Genomic DNA, 21,424 nt, shown 5'->3' on the forward strand with positions numbered 1-21,424 from the left:
CCTGTGCTCCAGACCTTCCTGGGCTCTGCCTTGGGGTGAAACTTCTCATTTCTGGGGCTTTTCCCTCTTTTATGGCATCAGCCTGGCCCAGGAGCAATTCCAGCCTGGGAAGAGGCAGGAGAGGGGGAAATTTGGGATATGAGCTGGGGCTGCCCTGCTCTGCTGGCTCTGAGCCCCGGGGCTTTGCTCACCTGGATTCTGGGATCTGCTCACCTGCTTGGGACTGAGCCCCAAAACCTGCATTCTGCTCACCTGGACCCTGCAGACTGTGGGATCTGCTTACCTGGACCTGCTCACCTTGTGGGATCTGCTCACCTGGACCCCACAGACTGTGGGATCTGCTCACCTGGACCCTGCAGACTGGGATCTGCTCACCTGGACCCTGCAGACTGTGGCATCTGCTCACCTGGACCCTGCAGACTGTGGGGTCTGCTCACCTGGATCTGCTCACCTGAGCACGCCCTGGACCTGCTCACCTTGTGGGATCTGTGTCCCTGGACCTGCTCACCTGGACCCTGCAGACTGTGGGGTCTGCTCACCTGAGCACACCCAGGATCTGCTCACCTGCTTGAGACTGAGCCCCAAGACCTGCATTCTGCTCACCTGGACCCTACAGACTGTGGGATCTGCTCACCTGAGCACGCCCTGGATCTGCTCACCTGGACCTGCTCACCTTGTGGGACCTGTGCCTTCAGGACCTGCCCACCTGGACCTGCTCATGGTGGATCTGCTCACCTGGACCTGCTCACCTGAGCACTCCCAGGACCTGCTCACCTTGTGGGACCTGTGCCCTGGACCTGCTCATGTTGTGGGACCTGCTCACCTGGACCTGCTCATGTTGTGGGACCTGCTCACCTGGACCTGCTCACCTGAGCATTCCCAGGACCCGCTCACCTTGTGGGACCTGCTCACCTTGTGGGATCTGTGCCCTGGACCTGCTCACCTGGATCTGCTCATGTGAGCACTCCCTGGACCTGCTCACCTTGTGGGACCTGCTCACCTTGTGGGACCTGTGCCTTCAGGACCTGCCCACCTGGACCTGCTCATGGTGGATCTGCTCACCTGGATCTGCTCACCTGAGCACTCCCAGGACCTGCTCACCTTGTGGGACCTGCTCACCTGGACCTGCTCATCTTGTGGGATCTGCTCACCTGGACCCTACAGACTGTGAGATCTGTTCACCTGAGCATTCCCAGGATCTGCTCACCTGGACCTGCTCACCTTGTGGGACCTGTGCCCCTGGACCTGCTCATGTTGTGGGATCTGCTCACCTTGTGGGATCTGCTCACCTTGTGGGACCTGTGCCTTCAGGACCTGCCCACCTGGATGCTCCCAGACCCCGGGGTCACAGGGACCCAAACCCCCCAATCCAGCTGCTGCCCCCCCCTGTTCTTTTCCTGAATTTTTGATTTCACCATTGGCTTCTCCAGCAGTTTTCCCACACTGGGCTCTGACCCTCACCAGTTTTGGGGGTCCCCTGCTGCTCCTGGGGGTCACCTGTGCCCCATAGGGGGCTTTAAGGGGGCTCAGAGGGGTTTTTAGGGGTGTACAGGGGGTTCAGGGAGGTTCAAAGTGGGGTTTTTAGGGATTATGGAGGCATTGAGGGTTTTTGGGGGTTGAAAGGGGTTCCAAGGGGTTTTTATGGGTTTTTAGGGGTTCAGAGAGGTTTGAGGGGTACTAAAGGGGGTTCAGTTGGGTCTGAAGGGGTTTATAAAGAGAGTTCAAGGGGTTTTTAGGAGATCAAGGGGGTTCAGAGGGGTTGAAGGGGCTTTAAAATGAGTTTGAGGGGATTCAAGGGAGCTCAGTGGGGTTTAAGGGTGTCAAGGGGATTTTTAGGCTTTTGAAGGGAGGTTTAAGGGGGGGTTAAGAAGGGGCTTTAGGGGGGTTCAGAGGGGTCTAAAGGGGCTCAGGTGGGGTTTGAGTTGGTTTTAGGGGCTTTTTTAGGGGCTCAAAAGGGGGATTTCAGTGAGTTCAGAAGATTTAAGGGGGTTTAGAAGGGAATTCAGGGCCCTTGGATGGGTTCAGAGGGGTTTGAGGTGGTTCAGGGTGGTTCAAAGGAGGGGTGTAAGGGGTTCAAAAGGGGGTTCACAGGGGCATTTGGGGGTTCAGAGGGTGCTTTTCAGGGCTTCAGGCAGGGATTTAATGGTGTTCAGAGGTTGTTTAGGGCTTCAGAAGAGATTTCAGGGTGTCTGGCAGAGCCCGAGGGGTTTAAGGGGATCCCAAGGGTTCTGTTTGCTGTTCAGGAGGGCTCCAAGGGCCTTCAGAACATCCCAAGGGGGTCAGGGGGTTCCAAGGGGTTTGGGGGAGTCCAGAGTGGCTTCAGGGGGCTCAGGGGGGATTTGGGGTGGGGAGAGGCCTCAGTGACCCCCAAAGCCCCCAGGGAGCTGGGACTGTCCCCATGGAGGTGCCCCAATCCCACGGGAATGGCCCCAAACCCAGCATTGCCCCCTGAGAGGGGCAGGGGACCCCAAATCCTGCCCTGGATCCCCTGAGCTGGTGCTTCCCAAACCATGGAATTCCCAGATTTATCCCATTGCACCCCAAACCCTGCCAGAATTCCCAGATTTATCCCATTGCACCCTAAACTCCACCAGAATTCCCAGATTTATCCCATTTCACCCCAAACCATGGAATTCCCAGATTTATCCCATTTCACCCCAGAATTCCCAGATTTCTCCCATTGCACCCCAGAATTCCCAGATTTCTCCCATTTCACCCCAAACCATGGAATTCCCAGATTTATCCCATTTCACCCCAGAAATCCCAGATTTCTCCCATTTCACCCCAGATTCTCAGATTTATCCCATTTCACCCCAGAATTCCCAGATTTCTCCCATTTCACCTCAAAGCCCCCAGAATTCCCAGATTTCTCCCATTTCAGCCCAGATTTCCCAGATTTCTCCCATTTCACCCCAAACCATGGAATTCCCAGATTTCTCCCATTTCACCCCAAATCACAGAATTCCCAGATTTTCCCATTTCACCCCAGAATTCCCAGATTTCTCCCATTTCAGCCCAGAATTCCCAGATTTCTCCCATGTTCCCCAGTGCCCCCAGGCTCAGTGGGATCAGGTGGGGTTTCCCTTTTCCCCTGGCTGGATTTGATCCAGTCTGGATTCCATGGATCCGGCCCCTGCTGGTGCTACTGCCCCCCAAAACCCCTGGGGACCCCCAGACCTCCCCCCCAGGGTGCCCAAAGCAGCTTCAGAACTTTTAATGTCATTTTGATTTCTTTCTTAATTTTTTATTCCCCTTTTTCTACTTCTTTTTTTTTTATTCCTTTAATTTTTAATTCCGTTTTCCTTCTCTTTTAAACTTAATTTTAATTTTTTAAAATTTTGCTTTTATTTCCTTTCTCTGTTTTTATTGCCTTTTTATTTCTTTATTGAATTTTTACTTGCACTTCTTTCTTTTTTTAATTCAATTTATTTTCTTTTTTATTTCCCTTTTAACTTCTTTTTTTTTTTTTTTCCTTTTCTTACTAATTCAATTTAATTTCAGTTTTTGGTTTTTAATTTCCATTTTAACTCCACATTTAATGCCACCAAGTGAATCCAAAGCTTCTCCCCACTATTATTCATTTTTCCTGCTTTTCCGCAGTTTCCCGGGACGATGCTGTATTTAAAGAGAATATTTAAGTGGAAAAATAAAAAGTGGTTAAACTTGACCTGGAGTTGTGGTTTAAACAGGGGCAAATTCATAACATTTGGGTTAAACTACTAAAAAATCTGGGCTAAATAGAACAAAATCTGGGTTGAATAATGAAATTTGGGTTAAATGCACTGGGATTTGGGTGAGGTTCACTAAGTTTGGGGGAAATTCACAGAATTTGGGTAAAACCCCAGCCTTGCCCTTGGGTTCCTTCAGACCCCGGCACCGGACTCGGTCCTGAAGGGTTTGGGGTCACCTGGGACCCCCCGGACCCAGCTGGGCCCCGTCCCAACATCCCATTATCCCATCCCAGTGTTCCCATTATCCCAACATCCCATCCCATCCCATCCTTCCCATTATCCCAACATCCCATCCCATCCCATCCCAGTGTTCCCATTATCCCAACATCCCATCCCATCCTTCCCATTATCCCAACATCCCATCCCATCCCATCCCAGTGTTCCCATTATCCCAACATCCCATCCCATCCCATCCTTCCCATTGTTCCCATCCCATCCCATCCCATCCCATCCCAGTGTTCCCATTATCCCAACATCCCATCCCATCCTTCCCATTGTTCCCATTATCCCAACATCCCATCCCAGTGTTCCCATTATCCCAACATCCCATCCCATCCTTCCCATTGTTCCCATCCCATCCCATCCCATCCTTCCCATTATCCCAACATCCCATCCCATCCTTCCCATTGTTCCCATCACTCCCATCCCATCCTTCCCATTATGCCAACATCCCATCCCAGTGTTCCCATTATCCCAGCATCCCATCCCATCCCATCCTTCCCATTGTTCCCATCACTCCCATCCCATCGTTCCCATTGTTCCCATTATCCCAACATCCCATCCCATCCTTCCCATTATCCCATCATCCCATCCCATCCTTCCCATCGTTCCCATCCTTCCCATTATCCCACCACTCCCATCCCATCGTTCCCATTATCCCATCATTCCCATCGTTCCCATTATCCCATTATCCCATCACTCCCATCCTTCCCATCATTCCCATTATCCCATCACTCCCATCCCATCGTTCCCATTATCCCAACATCCCATCCCATTGTTCCCATTATCCCATCCCATCATTCCCATTGTTCCCATCATTCCCATTATCCCATTATGCCATCCCATCATTCCCATTATCCCATAACTCCCATCCCATCATCGCCTCCCATTATCCCATCCCATGGATCTCATCCCATCCCAGTTCCCATCCCATTATCACATGGATCCCATCCCAGTTCCAATCCCAGTTCCCATCCTGTCCCATCGATCCCATTGCATTGCATCCCATTTCCTATCCCAGATCCCATCCCATTATCCCATCCCATTATCCCATCCCAGTTCTGATCCCAGTTCCCATTATCCCATGATCCCATCCCATTTCCACTCCCATTATCCCACTATCCCATTATCCCACTATCCCGATATCCCATCCCCATTATTTCCCTATCCTGTGATCCCGTTATTCCACCACCCTGTTATCCCACTATCCTGTTATCCCATCCCCATTATTTCCCTATCCTGTGATCCCGTTATTCCACCACCCTGTTATCCCACTATCCTGTTATCCCATCCCCATTATTTCCCTATCCTGTGATCCCGTTATTCCACCACCCTGTTATCCCACTATCCCGTTATCCCATCCCCGTTATTTCCCTATCCTGTGATCCCGTTATTCCACCACCCTGTTATCCCACTATCCTGTTATCCCATGCCCGTTATTTCCCTATCCCATTATCCCATCCCCGCTATCCCGATATGCTGTTATCCCATTGTCCCATCCCCGTTCCCATTATCCCTCTATCCCGTTATCCTGCTATCCCATTATCCCGCTAGCCTGTGTCCTGGTTTAGGGCAAATTTGGAGGAGAATTTCCAAAGGGGCCCCTGCAGAGAGCAAACCCACACAGCCCCTCCCCACAACGGGGTCGGGAAGGATTCCTTGGAGAGGAGTGGACAGAACCTGTTTATTTAACAGGCACAGCACCCCCAGCACACAAAATGAACAATACCGGATGGCACCGCTCTGAAAAGGATCACAAATTCAGAAAGTCTCTCTGGGGGTGGTCACTCTGTTCTCAGTCCCTCCGGCGCTGGGGCAGCTGCTGCAGCCACAAGGTGCAGGATCTTGGTGTTTCCCAGGTCCCAGTCTGGAGCAGGTTCGAAATGGTCAGAAAAAGGAAAGGAGAAACAGTCCAGGAAGAAATTTGGACAGTTTAGCTAAACTAGCTAATGAGCAAAAGCAAGCAGAAGCGAAGCAAGCAAGAGCGAGAGAGAGCAAAGCAAAAAGCAAAAAGCAGCAAAAGCAAAAGCTGCAGTCTCTGTGTCCCGCCAGGCTGATAAGAAAACCAAAACAAAACTTTCCCTCTTCAGAGCCAGTCTTAAAGGTACAGAACATAATATCCAACATTAACAGAACACATGAATGGGGATACAGCATCATAACGTCACCCTGGGACAGCCTGTTACCCCACTATCCCGCCATCCCGTAACCCCGCCATCCCGCTATCCCATTATCCCTTTATCCCGTTATCCCTTTATCCTGTTATCCCTCTATCCTGCCATCCCATTACCCTGCCATCCCGTTATCCTGCTATCCTGCCATCCCGCTATCCCGCCGTCTCGCTATCCCGTCCCGCTATCCCGTTACTCCGCTATCCCGTTATCCCGTTATCCCCTTATCCCGTTACTCCGCTATCCCGTTACCCCGCTATCCCGTTATCCCGCTATCCCGTTGTCCCCTTATCCCGTTACCCCGCTATCCCGCTATCCCCGTTATCCCATCCCGGCCATGGCGGCCTCACAGTCGCGTCCCTGTTGCCATGGCAACAGCATCAGCCTTGCTCTCGCGAGACTCTGGTACGTGCGAGAGGGGCGTGTCCGGGGCGGAGCTCCCCGCGCTGACCCCGCCCCCGGCCATGGCGGCTCCTCCCGCCGTGCGGCGCTGGCCCCGCCCCCTCCGCCATGCGGCTCCGGGTCCCGCCGGGCGCTCCCGCCGCCCTCAAGGTGCTCGCGGCCGCCGCCGCCGCCCCCGCGCCCGTGCGCCCGCACCTGGGCGGCCCCGCAGGTGAGACCGGCACGGACATGCCCCCCCCGGGCCGCACGGCCGGGCCCGCCGCCCCCGGGCCTGACCCCGGCCCTGTCCCCGCGTGGGCCTGAGCCTGAGCCTGAGCCCGAGCCCGAGCCCGAGCCCCAGCCTGTCCCGGTCCCTCCCCACAGAGCGGCCTCAGGCCCCCGGGCCGGAGCTGGAGCTGCAGCTGGAGCTGGACAGCGGCACCGTCCTGTTCTCTCCCAACGCCATCTGCCAGTGAGTCCGGGGAGCCCCGGCAGCGCCCCCAGCCCTGCCCCAGAGCACCCCCAGAACCTGCCCCGAGCCCTGCCCCAAAGCCACCCCAGAACATGCCCTGATTCCCCGAACACTGCCCCAAAGCCGCCCAAACCTCCAGAACCTGCTCTGACACCCCCTTTTCCCTGTATGCCCCCATGCATGCCCCAAAGCCCCTCAAACCTCCCTCAAACCCCCAGAACCTGCCCCGACCCCCCCTTATCCCCTGACCCCCCCCAGCCCTGCCCCAAAACCACCCCAAATCTCCCCCAGAACCTGCCCCGACCGCCCCTTATCCCCCTACCCCCCCGTGCATGCCCCAAAGCCACCCCGAGCCTCCCCCAAACCCCTCTGGACCTGCCCCCCTTCCCTCCCCCCCAGGTATTTTTACCTGTGCCGGGGGGAGGAGCCCACCGACCTCACCACGCAGTGGCTGGAATGGGAGGCCACGGAGCTGCAGGTGAGAGACCCCGGTGTGTCCCTGCTGTGTCCTCGATGTGTCCCCGGTGTACCCCTGCTGTGTCCTCGATGTGCCCCCGGTGTGCCCCCGGTGTGCCCCTGCTGTGTCCTCGATGTGCCCCCGGTGTGTCCCCGGTGTGCCCCTGCTGTGTCCTCGATGTGTCCCCACTGTGACCCCAGTGCTCGGCTCCCGGTCCCCCTGATGTGACCCCCGAGGTGTCCCCAAGGTTCTGTGCTGCCCTCTCCCCCCAGTGTGACCCCACTGTTCCCCCGGGGCTCCATGCTCCCTGTCCCCCCCGTGTCCCCTGGTGTGACCCCGCTGTGTCCCCGAGGCTCTGTGCTCCCTGTCCTCCCCGATGTCACCCTACTGTCCCCCGCTGTCCCCCGCTGTCATCCCACTCTGTTGCCCTGGTGTGACCCCACTGTGTCCCCTTATGTGACCCTGCTGTGTCCCTGGTGTGACCCCGCTGTCCCCCCGCAATGTGACCCCATTACGTCCCCGCTGTTCCCCCTAGTGTGACCCCGTTATGTCCCGGCTGTGACCCCATTATGTCCCCACTGTCCCTGATCTGTCCCCCCGGTGTGACCCTGTTATGTCCCCACTGTGTCCCCTGGTGTGACCCTGTTATGGGCCAGCAGCTGTCCCTGCTGTGCCCCTCGATGTGACCCCATTATGTCCCCGCTGTGTCCCACAATGTGACCCCGTTATGTCCCCACGATGTGACCCCATTATGTCCCTGCTGTCCCTGCTGTGTCCCCTGGTGTGACGCTGTTATGTCCCCTCTGTGTCCCTATGATGTGACTCCATCACGTCCTCACTGTGCCCCACAATGTCACCCCATTATGTCCCTTCCATCCCCCGCTGTGTCCCACAATGTGACCCCATTATGTCCCCGCTGTGTCCCACGATGTGACCCCGTTATGTCCCCACAATGTGACCCCATTATGTTCCCGCTGTGTCCCACAATGTGACCCCATTATGTCCCCACGATGTGACCCCCTTATGTCCCCACAATGTGACCCCATTATGTCCCCGCTGTGTCCCACGATGTGACCCCATTATGTCCCCGCTATCCCCGCTGTGTCCCGCAATGTGACCCCGTTATGTCCCCACAATGTGACCCCATTATGTCCCCGCTATCCCCGCTGTGTCCCGCAATGTGACCCCGTTATGTCCCCACAATGTGACCCCATTATGTCCCCGCTATCCCCGCTGTGTCCCGCAATGTGACCCCATTATGTCCCCGCTGTGTCCCACGATGTGACCCCGTTATGTCCCCACAATGTGACCCCAGATGTGACCCCTTATGTCCCCACAATGTGACCCCATTATGTCCCCGCTGTGTCCCACGATGTGACCCCATTATGTCCCCACAATGTGACCCCATTATGTCCCCGCTGTCCCCGCTGTGTCCCGCACTGTGACCCCATTGTGTCCCCACGATGTGACCCCGTTATGTCCCCTGTGTGTCCCCAGCCGGCGGTGGCCGCTGCCCTGTACCTGCGGCTGGTTCAGGGCCGGGCGGGCCCCGAGGCCCTGGGGCTCCTGCAGCCCCTCCTGGCTCACCTGGAGCAGCACCTGGCCCGGAGCGGCACCTCCCACCTGGCCGGGGTGAGTGAGAGCGTGGGGATGGGCTCGCTGCCACCTGCGGGACAGGGGTGGCCCCAGGTGTGTCCCCAGCCCTGTCCCCAGGTGTGCCTGAGGAGGGGAGGGTGGGACACTGCTGACCCCGGGGTGGAAAACGGCCCCAGTGCCTCCCAGTCCCTCCCAGTGCCTCCCAGTCCCTCCCAGTGCTGCCTTCACCTGGCAGCACCTCCCAGTGTCCCCAGTTTGTCCCAGCTGGTCACACTCCCAGTCCCTCCCAGTACTCCCAGTGCCCCAGTTCACTCTCCCAGTGCCTCCCAGTGCCCCAGTTCACTCTCCCAGTGCCCCAGTTCACACTCCCAGTCCCTCCCAGTACTCCCAGTGCCCCTGTTCACTCTCCCAGTGCCCCAGTTCACACTCCCAGTCCCTCCCAGTCCCTCCCAGTGTCCCAGTTCACACTCCCAGTGCCTCCCCATGCCCCCAGTTCACACTCCCAGTCCCTCCCAGTACTCCCAGTTCACACTCCCAGTCCCTCCCAGTCTCCCCAGTTCACACTCCCAGTCCCTCCCAGTGCCCCCAGTTCACACTCCCAGTGCCTCCCTGTGCCCCCAGTTCACACTCCCAGTCCCTCCCAGTCCCTCCCAGTGCCCCAGTTCACATTCCCAGTCCCTCCCAGTTCACACTCCCAGTCCCTCCCAGTCCCTCCCAGTGCCCCAGTTCACATTCCCAGTCCCTCCCAGTGCCCCAGTTCACATTCCCAGTCCCTCCCAGTTCACACTCCCAGTCCCTCCCAGTACTCCCAGTGCCCCCAGTGCCCTCCATGTCCCTGTGTCCCCAGGACGCCGCCTCGGTGGCTGACGTGGTGGTGTGGGGCAGCCTGTTCCCAGTGCTCCAGGACCAGACCAGTCTGCCCAGTAAGAGCGGCCGGGGGGGCTCCGGGGGGCGCGGGGGGGTCCGTGCCGGGCCGGGCTGACCCCCCCACGTCCCCCCCTGTGTCCCCCCTGCCCAGGTGAGCTGCAGGTGCTGCGCTCCTGGTTCGGGGCCGTGTCGGCGTCGGAGCCGTGCCGGGCGGCGGCCGCGCTGCTGCCGGAGGCGCTGCGGGAGCTCCGGGGACACCTGGCCCAGCACCCCCCGCACCTGCCCGGGCCCCCCCGCGAGCCCCAGGTGCGGCCCCGCCCCGGGGGGGAGGGCGGGGCGCAGGTGGGCGCGGCCCCTCTCACCTGGTGCCCGCAGCAGGACGAGGAGAGCCCCGAGCGGGCGCTGACCGACGACGACATCGCGGCCGCCGTGGAGATCTGGGCACGGGGACCCGCGGCGCTGCCGCCGCCCCGGGAGCCACAGACACCTGTGTGAGTGAGGGGGGACAGGTGTGGGACAGGTGTGACACCTGGCACCCAGGGGACACTCACCTGTGTGAGTGAGGGGGGACAGGTGTGGGACAGTTGTGACACCTGGCACCCAGGGAGCACTCACCTGTGAGAGTGAGGGGGGACAGGTGTGACACCTGGCACCCAGGGGACACTCACCTGTGAGAGTGAGGGGGGACAGGTGTGACACCTGGCACCCAGGGGACACTCACCTGTGAGAGTGAGGGGGGCAGGTGTGTGACAGGTGTGCCCAGGGGCCACTCACTCACCTGTGTGAGTGACTGTGTGCCCAGGTGGTGCTCACCTGTGTGCCCAGGGGCACTCACTTGTGGGAGGGAGGGAGGGAGGGAGGGAGTGCCCAGGTGGCCCTCACCTGTCTGAGTGCCCAGGGGTGTGTGGACAGGGGGACGCTGCCCTGACCCCCCCTCCTGGCCAGGTTACCTGTGGCAGGTGAGCGGAACGTGCTGATCACCAGCGCCCTGCCCTACGTCAACAACGTCCCTCACCTGGGCAACATCATCGGCTGCGTGCTCAGCGCCGACACCTTCGCCAGGTGAGCCTGCGGGACCCCGGCTGGGGCTGCACAGGGGGGACAGGTGTGAACACCTGGGGGCTGTGCTGTGTGAACACCTGCACGGGTGGGACAGGTGTGAACACCTGGGGGGCTGTGCTGTGTGAACACCTGCACGGGTGGGACAGGTGTGAACACCTGGGGGCTGTGCTGTGTGAACACCTGCACGGGTGGGACAGGTGTGAACACCTGGGGGCTGTGCTGTCTGCACAGGTGTTACAGGTGTTACAGGTGTTACAGGTGTCCTTGCCAAGGTGTTACAGGTGTCCTTGCCCAGATGTTACAGGTGTTACAGGTGTCCATGCCCAGGTGTTACAGGTGTCCATGCCCAGGTGTTTCAGGTGTCCTTGCCCGGGTGTTACAGGTGTCCTTGCCCAGGTGTTTCAGGTGTCCTTGCCCGGGTGTTACAGGTGTCCTTGCCCAGGTGTTACAGCTGTTACAGGTGTCCTTGCCCAGGTGTTACAGGTGTCCATGCACAGGTGTTACAGGTGTCCTTGCCCAGGTGTTTTAGGTGTCCTTGCCCGGGTGTTACAGGTGTCCTTGCCCAGGTGTTACAGGTGTCCTTGCCCAGGTGTTTTAGGTGTCCTTGCCCGGGTGTTACAGGTGTCCTTGCCCAGGTGTTACAGGTGTCCTTGCAGCTGTCACAGCTGTCCACACACATGCTCATGCTCAGACATTACAGGTGCCTCTGCAGGTGTGACACATGTGCCCTGCAGGTGTCACAGGTGCTCATGCCCAGGTGTCACAGGTGCCCCCACAGCTGTGACAGCTGCCCACACGCAGGTGTGACAGGTACTCACTGCCAGGTGTGCCAGGTCCCCCAGAGGTGTGCCAGGTGCTGAGCCCCAGGTGTGCCAGGTGTGCCCAGTCCTGAGGCCAGGTGTGCCTCGTGCTCTGTGTCCCCTGCTGAGCCCCAGCTGTGCCCATGCTGAGCCCAGGTGTGCCTGGCAGTGAGCTCAGGTGTGCCAGCCGTGCCTGTGCTGAGTAGGTGTGCCCATGCTGAGTGCAGGTGTGCCAGCCATGCCTGTGCTGAGCCCCAGGTGTGCCAGCTGTGCCCACTGTGCCCGTGCTGAGCAGGTGTGCGCAGGTACTGAGCCCAGGTGTGCCCATGCTGAGTGCAGGTGTGCCAGCTGTGCCCATGCTGAGCCCAGCCGTGCCTGCCATGCCCATGCTGAGCGCAGGTGTGCCCAGCACTGAGCGCAGGTGTGCCAGGTGTGCCCGGCACTGAGCCCAGGTGTGTGCAGTTTCTGAGCCCAGGTGTGCCCGGCCCTGAGCACAGATGTGTGCAGGTACTGAGAAGGTGTGCCAGGTGTGCCCGGCACTGAGCCCAGGTGTGCCTGGCACTGAGCCCAGCTGTGCCAGGTGTGCACAGGTTCTGAGCCCAGGTGTGCCAGGTGTGCACAGGTTCTGAGCCCAAGTGTGCCCAGCACTGAGCCCAGGTGTGCCAGGTGTGCGCATGTTCTGAGCCCAGGTGTGCCAGGTGTGCACAGGTTCTGAGCGCAGGTGTGTCAGGTGTGCCTGGCACTGAGCGCAGGTGTGCCCAGTTTCTGAGCCCAGGTGTGCCAGGTGTGCACAGTTTCTGAGGCCAGGTGTGCCCGGCCCTGAGCCCAGTGTGCGCAGTTTCTGAGCCCAGGTGTGCCAGGTGTGCCAGGTGTGCCCGGCCCTGAGCCCAGGTGTGGTGCCAAGTGTGCCCGGCCCTGAGCCCAGGTGTGCCAGGTGTGCCCGGCCCTGAGCCCAGGTGTGCCAGGTGTGCCCATGCTGAGCCCAGCTGTGCGCAGGTACAGCCGGCTGCGGCGCTGGAACACGCTGTTCGTGTGCGGCACGGACGAGTACGGCACGGCCACGGAGACGCGGGCGCTGCAGGAGGGGCTGAGCCCCCGCGAGCTCTGCGACCGCTACCACGCCCTGCACGCCGACATCTACACCTGGTTCCGCATCTCCTTCGACCACTTCGGCCGCACCACCACGCCCCAGCAGACCAGGTGAGAGCCTGGGCACCAGGTGAGCGCCCAAGGGCCAGGTGGGCACCCAGACCAGGTGAGAGCCTAAGGGCCAGGCGAGTGCCTAGGGGCCAGGTGGGCACCCAGACCAGGTGAGGCCCCAAAACAGGTGAGTGCCTCGATCAGGTGAGCCCCCCAGACCAGGTGAGCCCCTGTGGGCCAGGAGAGCTCCTAGACCAGGTGAGCCCCCCAGACCAGGTGCGCCCTTACAGGCCAGGTGAGGCCCCAGACCAGGTGAGCCCCCAGACTGGGTCAGCCTCAGCAGACCAGGTGAGAGCCTAAGGGCCAGGTGAAGCCCAGCAGGGCAGATGAGCCCCTGAGGGCCTGGTGAGCTCCTAGACCAGGTGAGCCCCCAAACCAGGTGAGCCCCCAGACCAGGTGAGCCCTTACAGGCCAGGTGAGGCCCCAGACCAGGTGCCCCATTTTGACCAGGTGCCCCATTTTGACCAGGTGAGCTCCTAAGGACCAGGTGAGCCCCACCTGTCCTGGGGGTACCTGTGCTAACGCGCTCTCCCTTCCCTGGGCCAGGATCGCCCAGGACATCTTCCAGCGGCTGCTGGCCCGGGGCTTCCTGCTGCAGGACACGCTGGAGCAGCTCAGGTGCGAGAGCTGCGGGCGCTACCTGGCCGATCGCTTCGTGGAGGGCACCTGCCCCTTCTGCGCCTACGCCGAGGCCCGCGGGGACCAGTGCGACAGGTGCGGGAAGCTCATCAACGCCGTGGAGCTGCAGGTGCGCGGCAGCCCCGGGACCCCCGCGCCACCTGCGGGACCCCCTCTCGCCTTTGGGGACACTGTGACCTTTGGGGATCCCCCACTCCACTTGTGGGGACCCCCCACTTCCCCTCACCTGTGTGGACATCCTTAACTCACCCTGAGCCCTCACCTCCCCCTTTTGCCCCTTGCCCCACCTGTGAGGACCCCCCATTTCCCCTCACCTGTGTGCACCTCCCTCAATTGCCCTGAGGCCTTCCCTTCCCACTTTAATCCTTGCCCCACCTGTGGGGACCCCCTCACCTTTGGGGACCTCCCTTGCTCGCCCTGGGCCCTCCCCTCCCACTTTTGGTAACACCCCTTGCCCCAGGTGGGGACCCCCCAGCTCCACCTTTGGGGACACCACTCCCTTCACCTTTGGGGACACCATTCCCCTCACCTGTGCGCCCCCACTCCCCTCACCTGTGGGGACCCCCCTCCCCTCACCTGTGTGCCCCCACTCCCCTCACCTGTGGGGACCCCCCTCCCCTCACCTGTAGGCCCCCACTCCCCTCACCTGTGCGCCCCCACTCCCCTCACCTGTGTGCCCCCACTCCCCTCACCTGTGTGCCCCCACTCCCCTCACCTGTGTGCCCCCCCCACACTGGGCCCCCCCGTTTTCCCCCAGAACCCCCAGTGCAAGCTCTGCCGTGGGACCCCGGTGGTGACGCCCACCCAGCACCTGTTCCTGGACCTGCCCAAGGTGAGCAGCACCCGGGGGGGGCAGTGAGGTGGGGCTGGGTCCCCGCAGGGTGCCCAGGTGTCCCACCCGTGTGTCCCCCACAGCTGGAGGGGCAGCTGGAGGCGTGGCTGGAGCGCACCTGGGCCGCAGGTGAGTGGACGGCCAACGCGCGGCACATCACGCGCACCTGGCTGCGCGACGGGCTCAAACCGCGCTGCATCACCCGCGACCTCACCTGGGGCACCCCCGTGCCCCTCGACGGCTTCCGGGACAAGGTGGGTCCCCCCCGGTGCCCCTGCTGGGCCCTCCCTGCCGGGCTCACCTGCTCAGGTATTTCCCGCCCTCCCCCAGGTGTTCTACGTGTGGTTCGACGCTCCCATCGGGTACCTGTCCATCACCGCCACCTACACCGAGCACTGGGAGCGCTGGTGGAAGAACCCCCAGCAGGTGGGAGGAGCCAGGTGATGGTGCAGGTGGGGACAGAGCAGGACACCTGGCTGCCATCTGCACCTGTCCCCGTTCCCTGCCAGGTGGAGCTCTACAACTTCATGGCCAAGGACAACGTCCCCTTCCACAGCGTGGTGTTCCCCTGCTCGCTGCTGGGCGCCGACGACAACTACACCCTGGTGAATCACCTGATCGCCACAGGTACGGCCAGGTGGGGCCACAGGGGTGAGGGGTCCCAGGGGTGAGGGGTCCCCAGGTGTGGGGAGCCCCAGGTGTGAGCAGTCCCCAGGTGTGGGGAGCCCCAGGTGTGGGGAGCCCCAGGTGTGATGGGTCCCCAGGGGAGACCCAGGTGTTGGGGAGACCCAGGTGTTGGGGAGAACCAGCTGGGGTGGGTCCTCAGGTGTTGGGGAGTGTGACGGTGTTTGCAGGGGCCCGAGGATGAGGGAAGAGACGAGGATCTGACTCCATGTTTCAGAAAGCGAATTTATTATTTTATGATATATATTATATTAAAAAAATTATATGTTAAAACTATACTAAAGGAATAGAAGAAAGGATTTCATCAGAAGGCTGGCTAAGAATAGAATAGGAAAGAATTAATAACAAAGGTTTGTGGCTCAGACAGAGAGCCCGAGCCAGCTGGGCTGTGATTGGCCATTAATTAGAAACAACCACATGAGACCAATCCCAGATGCACCTGTTGCACTCCACAGCAGCAGATAACCATTGGTTACATTTTGTTCCTGAGGCCTCTCAGCTTCTCAGGAGGAAAAATCCAAAGGAAAGGATTTTTCAGAAAATATCATGGCTACAGAGGAGCCCTAGCTAGCTGGGAGGGGTCCCCAGGTGTGAGGGGTCCCTAGGGGAGACCCAGGTGTTGGGGAGCCCCAGCTAGGAGGGGTTCTCAGGTGTGGAGGAGCCCCAGTTGGGAGCAGTCCCTGGGTGTGGGGTCCCCAGCTGTGGGGGGTCCTCAGGTGTGAGGGGTCCCCAAGTGTTGGGGATCCGCAGCTGGGAGGGGTCCCCAGGTGCAGAGGAGCCCCAGGTGTTGGGGGTCCCCAGGTGTGAAGGATCCCCAGGTTTGGGGGCTCCCCGCTCCCCCTGCCACCCCTGCCTGGGGCCATCTCCTGCCTGGGAGGGCCCAGCCCCCAGGTGGGTGCTCACCTGTCCCAGAGTACCTGAACTACGAGGACGGGAAGTTCTCCAAGAGCCGGGGCGTGGGCGTGTTCGGGGACATGGCCAAGGACACCGGGATCCCGGCCGACGTCTGGCGCTTCTACCTGCTCTACCTGCGGCCCGAGGGCCAGGACAGCGCCTTCTCCTGGGCCGACCTCATGCTCAAGAACAACTCCGAGCTGCTCAACAACCTGGGCAACTTCATCAACAGGTGAGGGACGCTGCTGGGGAGAGGGCTGGGCCACAGCTCTGCTCACACCTGTCCCCAAACTGTCCCCAGACTGTGCTCACACCTGCCCCCAAGCTCTGCTCACACCTGTCCCCAAGGTGTCCCTGGGCTGTGCTCACACCTGTCCCCAAACTGTCCCTGGGCTGTGCTCACACCTGTCCCCAAGGTGTCCCTGGGCTGTGCTCACACCTGTCCCCATCCCACACCTGTCCCCAGGCTGTGCCCACTCCTGTCCCCAGCCTGTCCCTGGCTGTGCTCACACCTGTCCCCAATCTCTGCTCACACCTGTCCCCAAGCTGTCCCCGGGCTGTGCTCACACCTATCCCCAAGCTCTGCTCACACCTGTCCCCAAACTGTCCCTGGGCTGTGCTCACACCTGTCCCCATCTCACACCTGTCCCCAGGCTGTGCCCACTCCTGTCCCCAGCCTGTCCCTGGCTGTGCTCACACCTGTCCCCAATCTCTGCTCACACCTGTCCCCAAGCTGTCCCTGGGCTGTGCTCACACCTATCCCCACCCGTCCCTGGGCTGTGCTCACACCTGTCCCCAAGCTCTGCTCACACCTGTCCCCAAACTGTCCCTGGGCTGTGCTCACACCTGTCCCCATCCCACACCTGTCCCCAGGCTGTGCCCACTCCTGTCCCCAAACTGTCCCCAAGCTCTGCTCACACCTTTTCCCTAACTGTCCCTGGGCTGTGCTCACACCTGTTCCCACCTGTCCCTGGGCTGTGCTCACACCTGTCCCCAACCTCTCCCCAGGCTGTGCCCACTCCTGTCCCCAAGCTCTGCTCACACCCCTCCCTGGCTGTGCTCACACCTGTCCCCATCCCACACCTGTCCCCACCCATCCCAAGGCTGTGCTCACACCTGTAACCCCTGTCCCTGGCTATGCTCACACCTGTCCCTGGCTGTGCTCACACCTGTCCCCACCTGTGCCCCCTGTGCCAGGGCTGGCATGTTCGTGTGCAAGTTCTTCGGGGGCACCGTGCCGGCCATGGCGCTCACGGCCGAGGACCAGCGGCTGCTGGCGCGGGTCACGCTGGAGATGCGCCAGTACCACCAGCTGATGGAGAGAGTCCGGTGGGTCCTGGGGGTCCCAGAGCCCGGGGGGGGGTTCAGAGCCTGCCCTGCAGGTGCTCAGCCCCACCTGTGCCCCCCTGTGCCCCCCCAGGCTCCGTGACGCGCTCAGGTGCGTGCTCGGCATCTCCCGCCACGGCAACCAATACATCCAGGTGAACGAGCCCTGGAAACGCATCAAGGGCGACGAGAGGGACAGGTGGGGATGGATGGATGGATGGATGGATGGATGGATGGATGGATGGATGGATGATGGATGATGGATGGATGGATGGATGATGGATGGATGGATGATGGATGATGGATGGATGGATGGATGATGGATGGATGGATGGATGATGGATGGATGATGGATGGATGATGGATGGATGGATGGATGGATGATGGATGGATGATGGATGGATGGATGGATGGATGATGGATGGATGGATGGATGGATGATGGATGGATGATGGATGGATGGATGATGGATGATGGATGGATGGATGATGGATGGATGGATGCAGGGATGATGGATGGATGGATGGATGATGGATGGATGATGGATGGATGATGGATGATGGATGGATGATGGATGGATGATGGATAGATGGATGGATGGATGATGGATGATGGATGGATGATGGATGGATGATGGATGGATGATGGATGGATGGATGGATGGATGATGGATAGATGGATGGATGGATGGATGGATGGATGGATGGATGGATGGATGGATGGTGGATGGATGATGGAGGGATGGATGATGGATGGATGATGGATGGATGGATGGATGGATGGATGGATGGATGGATGGATGGATGGATGGATGATGGATGGATGGATGGATGATGGATGGATGGATGATGGATGATGGATGATGGATGATGGATGGATGATGGATGGATGGATGATGGATGGATGGATGATGGATGGATGATGGATGGATGATGGATGGATGGATGGATGGATGGATGATGGATGATGGATGGATGGATGATGGATGGATGGATGATGGATGGATGGATGATGGATGGATGATGGATGGATGATGGATGGATGGATGATGGATGGATGGATGGATGGATGGATGGATGGATGGATGGATGGATGGATGGATGGATGGATGGATGGATGATGAATGATGGATGGATGATGGATGGATGATGGATGGATGGATGATGGATGATGGATGGATGGATGATGGATGGGGCACTTGGGGACAGGGAAGGGGCACAGCTGGGCATTGGGGGCACTGGAGGAGGGCACAGCCACGAAGAGCAACCGGGGGTACCATGGAGGGGTCCCCACTCCTGGCTCTTGTCAGGGTGGGGCTGGCACTGGTGGGGGGCACAGGGCAGGCATGGAGTGAAGCCAGGAGCTGGGGGGACACGGGAAGGTCCCTGGGCACCGGCACTGACCAGGGAGGGGGGCGAGGCTGGGACACAGGGGGCACAAGGGGCACTGAGGTGTCCCCCCAGGCAGCACACAGACACAGGGCCTTGGGGTCACTGAGCAGGGGGGGTCACAGGGGTGTCACCGAGCTGTCCCCACCGCAGGCAGTGCAGTACACGGGGGTCACTGAGCAGGGAGGGTCACAGGGGTGTCACAGAGATGTCACTGAGCAGGGAGGGTGCAAGACACGGGGGTCACCGATCTGGGAGGGTCACAGGGGTGTCACCGAGCTGTCCCCACCCCAGGCAGTGCAGGACACGGGGGTCACCGATCTGGGAGGGTCACAGGGGTGTCACCGAGCTGTCCCCACCGCAGGCAGCGCGCAGGGACGGTGACAGGCGTGGCTGTGAACCTGGCGGCCGCTCTGGCCGCGCTGCTCCAGCCCTTCGTGCCCGGGGTCAGCGCCGCCATCCAGAGCCAGCTCCGCATCCCCCCCGAGCGCTGCGGCCTCGGGCCCGGCCTCACCTGCACCCTGCCCGCCGGGCACCGCGTTGGCACGGTACGGCACGGCCTGGGAGGGCAGCCCGGGCCCCCGGGGAGGGCAGGGCAGGCCCTGCCTGGGGGGGATCCCCAGGTGCTGCCCCCCCAGGTGTGACCCCTCTGTCCCTGCTGGCGCCAGGTGAGCCCCCTGTTCCAGAAGCTGGAGCCTGAGCAGGTGGAAGCCCTGCGGCAGCGCTTCGGGGGCGGGCAGGTGAGTGGGGGCTCAGGTGCCCCCCCCCAAAAAGCTCCCCCATTTTGGGCACCTGCAGCCCCACCCCCCATCCCTCCCCTCCCCATTCCCAGTCCAAAGGTGTTGCTGTAGAGCCCCAGGTAACTCCTGGTGCTGCCCCAGGTGAGCTGCACCCGCCTGGAATAGCAGTGACAGGAGCTTCCCCCCATCTCTTCCTCTTCCAGGCCAAAGAGCCTCCCCCGGCCTCAGCCCCCCCTCCAGCCCCCAACACCTCTGTGGCTCCAGGTGACCCCAAACTGATCCAGGAGCTGACGGAGCAGGTGACCAAGCAGGTGAGGGGGCACAGGGCATGGGGCACACACTGCCATGCCTTTAACCCCCAAATCCTCATCACACCTTCCAATCCTTCCTCCCACCTGTCCAGGGCAACCTGGTGAGGCAGCTGAAGGCTGCCCAGGTGGAGAAGGCCCAGGTGAACGCCCAGGTGGCCAAACTGCTGGAGCTGAAGCAGCAGCTGGCGCTTGCCGAAGGCCGCAGCCCCGAGGTGCCCAAGGGCAAGCGGAAGAAGTAGCCCCAGTACCCAGACTGGGACATCCCGAGGAGCGGCCCCAGTGCCTCCAGTAACCAAACTGGGCCATGCTGGGTGTGGTTGGATGTGTGTAATAAACGACGAGAGCTGTACAACGGCGTGGAGCAGCTGCATCCACTTGTCTGTCCGTAATGTCCATCTGTCCATGGGGCTGCCCCCGCAGTCCGTGGGGCAGCAGAGTCCTTGTCCCGCTGTCGCTGTGCCCGGTGCGTGTCCCGGGGCAGCCGCTACACCTGGCGCAGGTTGACGATGCGGTCGATGAGCGCGGCCCGGGTGCGCTGCACCTCCGCGCTCAGCCGCTGGATCTCGGCGCGGAGCCGCTCGTTGTGCGCCGTCAGCTCCCGCACCCGCCGCTCCCCGTCCCGCTGCCGGGGGGCCCCGGCGCCGCCGCGCCGCTTCCTCCGCGCCCCCCGCGCCTTCTCCTCCTCTTCCTCCTCCGCCTCCTCGGCGGGGCCCGGCCGGGCCGGGGCGCTCCCGCCGGGGGCCGCGGCCGGGGCTTCCTCCGGAGCCGCTCCCTCCGGCCCCAGCAGCTGCAGCAGCTCCTCGGCCAGAGCCAGGTCCAGCCCGCAGCCGCCCGGGCCCGGCTCCTCCTGCGGACAGAGCGGAACCGGGGCCGGTGATGGATGCAGGGGGAACCGCGCCCGCCGCCCCGGGGGCGCTGCCGGCCCCGCGCTCACCTGCTCGGGCCCCCAGGCGGGGGCGGCCCCGGGGGGCTCCGCCGCCAGCACCTCCTGCAGGTCCTGGTACCACCCGTCCAGCTCCCAGCCGGGGGGGCCGCCCGGCCCCCACAACCCCTCGGCCGCCATCGTCACCTCGGGCCCGGCGCGGGCTGCGGGAGGGACGGGAAGGGAGTGAGGGGTGACCCGGGCGGGACCCCCGGTGCCCCGGACACAAAGGGGGGTGTGCATGGCGGGGGTGGCCCCTTACCTGCTCTCAGGTGTGGTGGTCGGCGAGGACGCACTTTCTCCTCGATGCCTGGGGAAGGAGGGCGGGGTGCTCTTAGGACCGGTGACCCCCGAGCGGGGGCTCGCCGGGGCTCGGGGCCCCCGTCCCGTCCCGGGACTGAGCGGAAACCCTCGGCCAGCGCCCCCCGCGCCCTCCCCGCACCTTCCTGGGTGGTCCCGGCTCCCCCCGGCCCCGCTCCGCTCGCTGCCCCCGGTTCATCCTCGTCCGCATCGTCCCGCGCTGCGCCCCGCCCCCCGCGCCGCGCCGCTTTAAGGGCAGCATGACGCAACGCTCGCGCCGGCGACAGCCAATGGGCGCGCGGGAGCCGTGACTGGCAGGAGAGCACCAACCAATAGGAGTGCGGCGGGGGCGGGACGAGCGGCACTGCCCAGCGCGAGGGAGGGGCGCGCGGGGAGTCACGCGGGGATGATGCAATGGCGGGAAATGGGCCA

General features: G+C 61.4%; 3 protein-coding genes and 1 long non-coding RNA gene across 6 annotated transcripts; 2 read left to right on the forward strand and 2 right to left on the reverse strand.

Moving 5' to 3' along the window:
• Positions 1-138: 138 nt before the first annotated feature.
• LOC118697252 (uncharacterized) lies at positions 139-2,312 on the forward strand. Of its 2 annotated transcripts, none has more exons than XM_054517741.1 (4): positions 139-244; positions 501-766; positions 816-1,221; positions 1,290-2,312. In XM_054517741.1, exons 1-4 carry the CDS (start codon positions 139-141, stop codon positions 1,508-1,510), a joined length of 999 nt encoding a protein of 332 aa, XP_054373716.1. In that variant the 3' UTR covers positions 1,511-2,312. The 2 variants fall into 2 exon arrangements, with proteins under 2 accessions (XP_054373716.1, XP_054373717.1); XM_054517742.1 differs by having other exon boundaries at positions 501-659; positions 736-1,221; positions 1,272-2,312.
• A 1,141-nt stretch (positions 2,313-3,453) lies between these two features.
• On the reverse strand, positions 3,454-6,540 carry LOC118697272 (uncharacterized). Its single transcript, XR_004981741.2, has 2 exons — positions 5,680-6,540; positions 3,454-3,615 (listed from the first exon to the last, which is right to left on the reverse strand). It is a non-coding gene; the product is annotated as an uncharacterized LOC118697272 (long non-coding RNA).
• Positions 6,541-6,607: 67 nt separating this feature from the next.
• On the forward strand, positions 6,608-20,122 carry MARS1 (methionyl-tRNA synthetase 1). Of its 2 annotated transcripts, none has more exons than XM_036399782.2 (21): positions 6,608-6,734; positions 6,887-6,974; positions 7,374-7,452; positions 8,929-9,063; positions 9,875-9,950; positions 10,046-10,200; positions 10,270-10,385; positions 10,840-10,956; positions 12,753-12,956; positions 13,503-13,704; positions 14,353-14,427; positions 14,511-14,681; positions 14,758-14,853; positions 14,937-15,054; positions 16,024-16,237; positions 17,203-17,334; positions 17,426-17,530; positions 19,084-19,267; positions 19,388-19,459; positions 19,663-19,770; positions 19,863-20,122. In XM_036399782.2, exons 1-21 carry the CDS (start codon positions 6,632-6,634, stop codon positions 20,007-20,009), a joined length of 2,697 nt encoding a protein of 898 aa, XP_036255675.1. In that variant the 5' UTR covers positions 6,608-6,631; the 3' UTR covers positions 20,010-20,122. The 2 variants fall into 2 exon arrangements, with proteins under 2 accessions (XP_036255675.1, XP_036255677.1); XM_036399784.2 differs by having other exon boundaries at positions 10,273-10,385.
• DDIT3 (DNA damage inducible transcript 3) lies at positions 20,083-21,204 on the reverse strand. Its single transcript, XM_036399814.1, has 4 exons — positions 21,135-21,204; positions 20,955-21,002; positions 20,705-20,856; positions 20,083-20,617 (listed from the first exon to the last, which is right to left on the reverse strand). The coding sequence occupies exons 3-4, from the start codon at positions 20,831-20,833 to the stop codon at positions 20,255-20,257; spliced, it is 492 nt and encodes a 163-aa protein (XP_036255707.1). The 5' UTR covers positions 20,834-20,856; positions 20,955-21,002; positions 21,135-21,204; the 3' UTR covers positions 20,083-20,254.
• Between the last annotated feature and the right edge of the window lie 220 nt (positions 21,205-21,424).

This window comes from Molothrus ater, chromosome 30 (genome assembly GCF_012460135.2).
Source record: "Molothrus ater isolate BHLD 08-10-18 breed brown headed cowbird chromosome 30, BPBGC_Mater_1.1, whole genome shotgun sequence".
Taxonomy (NCBI): Eukaryota; Metazoa; Chordata; class Aves; order Passeriformes; family Icteridae; genus Molothrus; species Molothrus ater.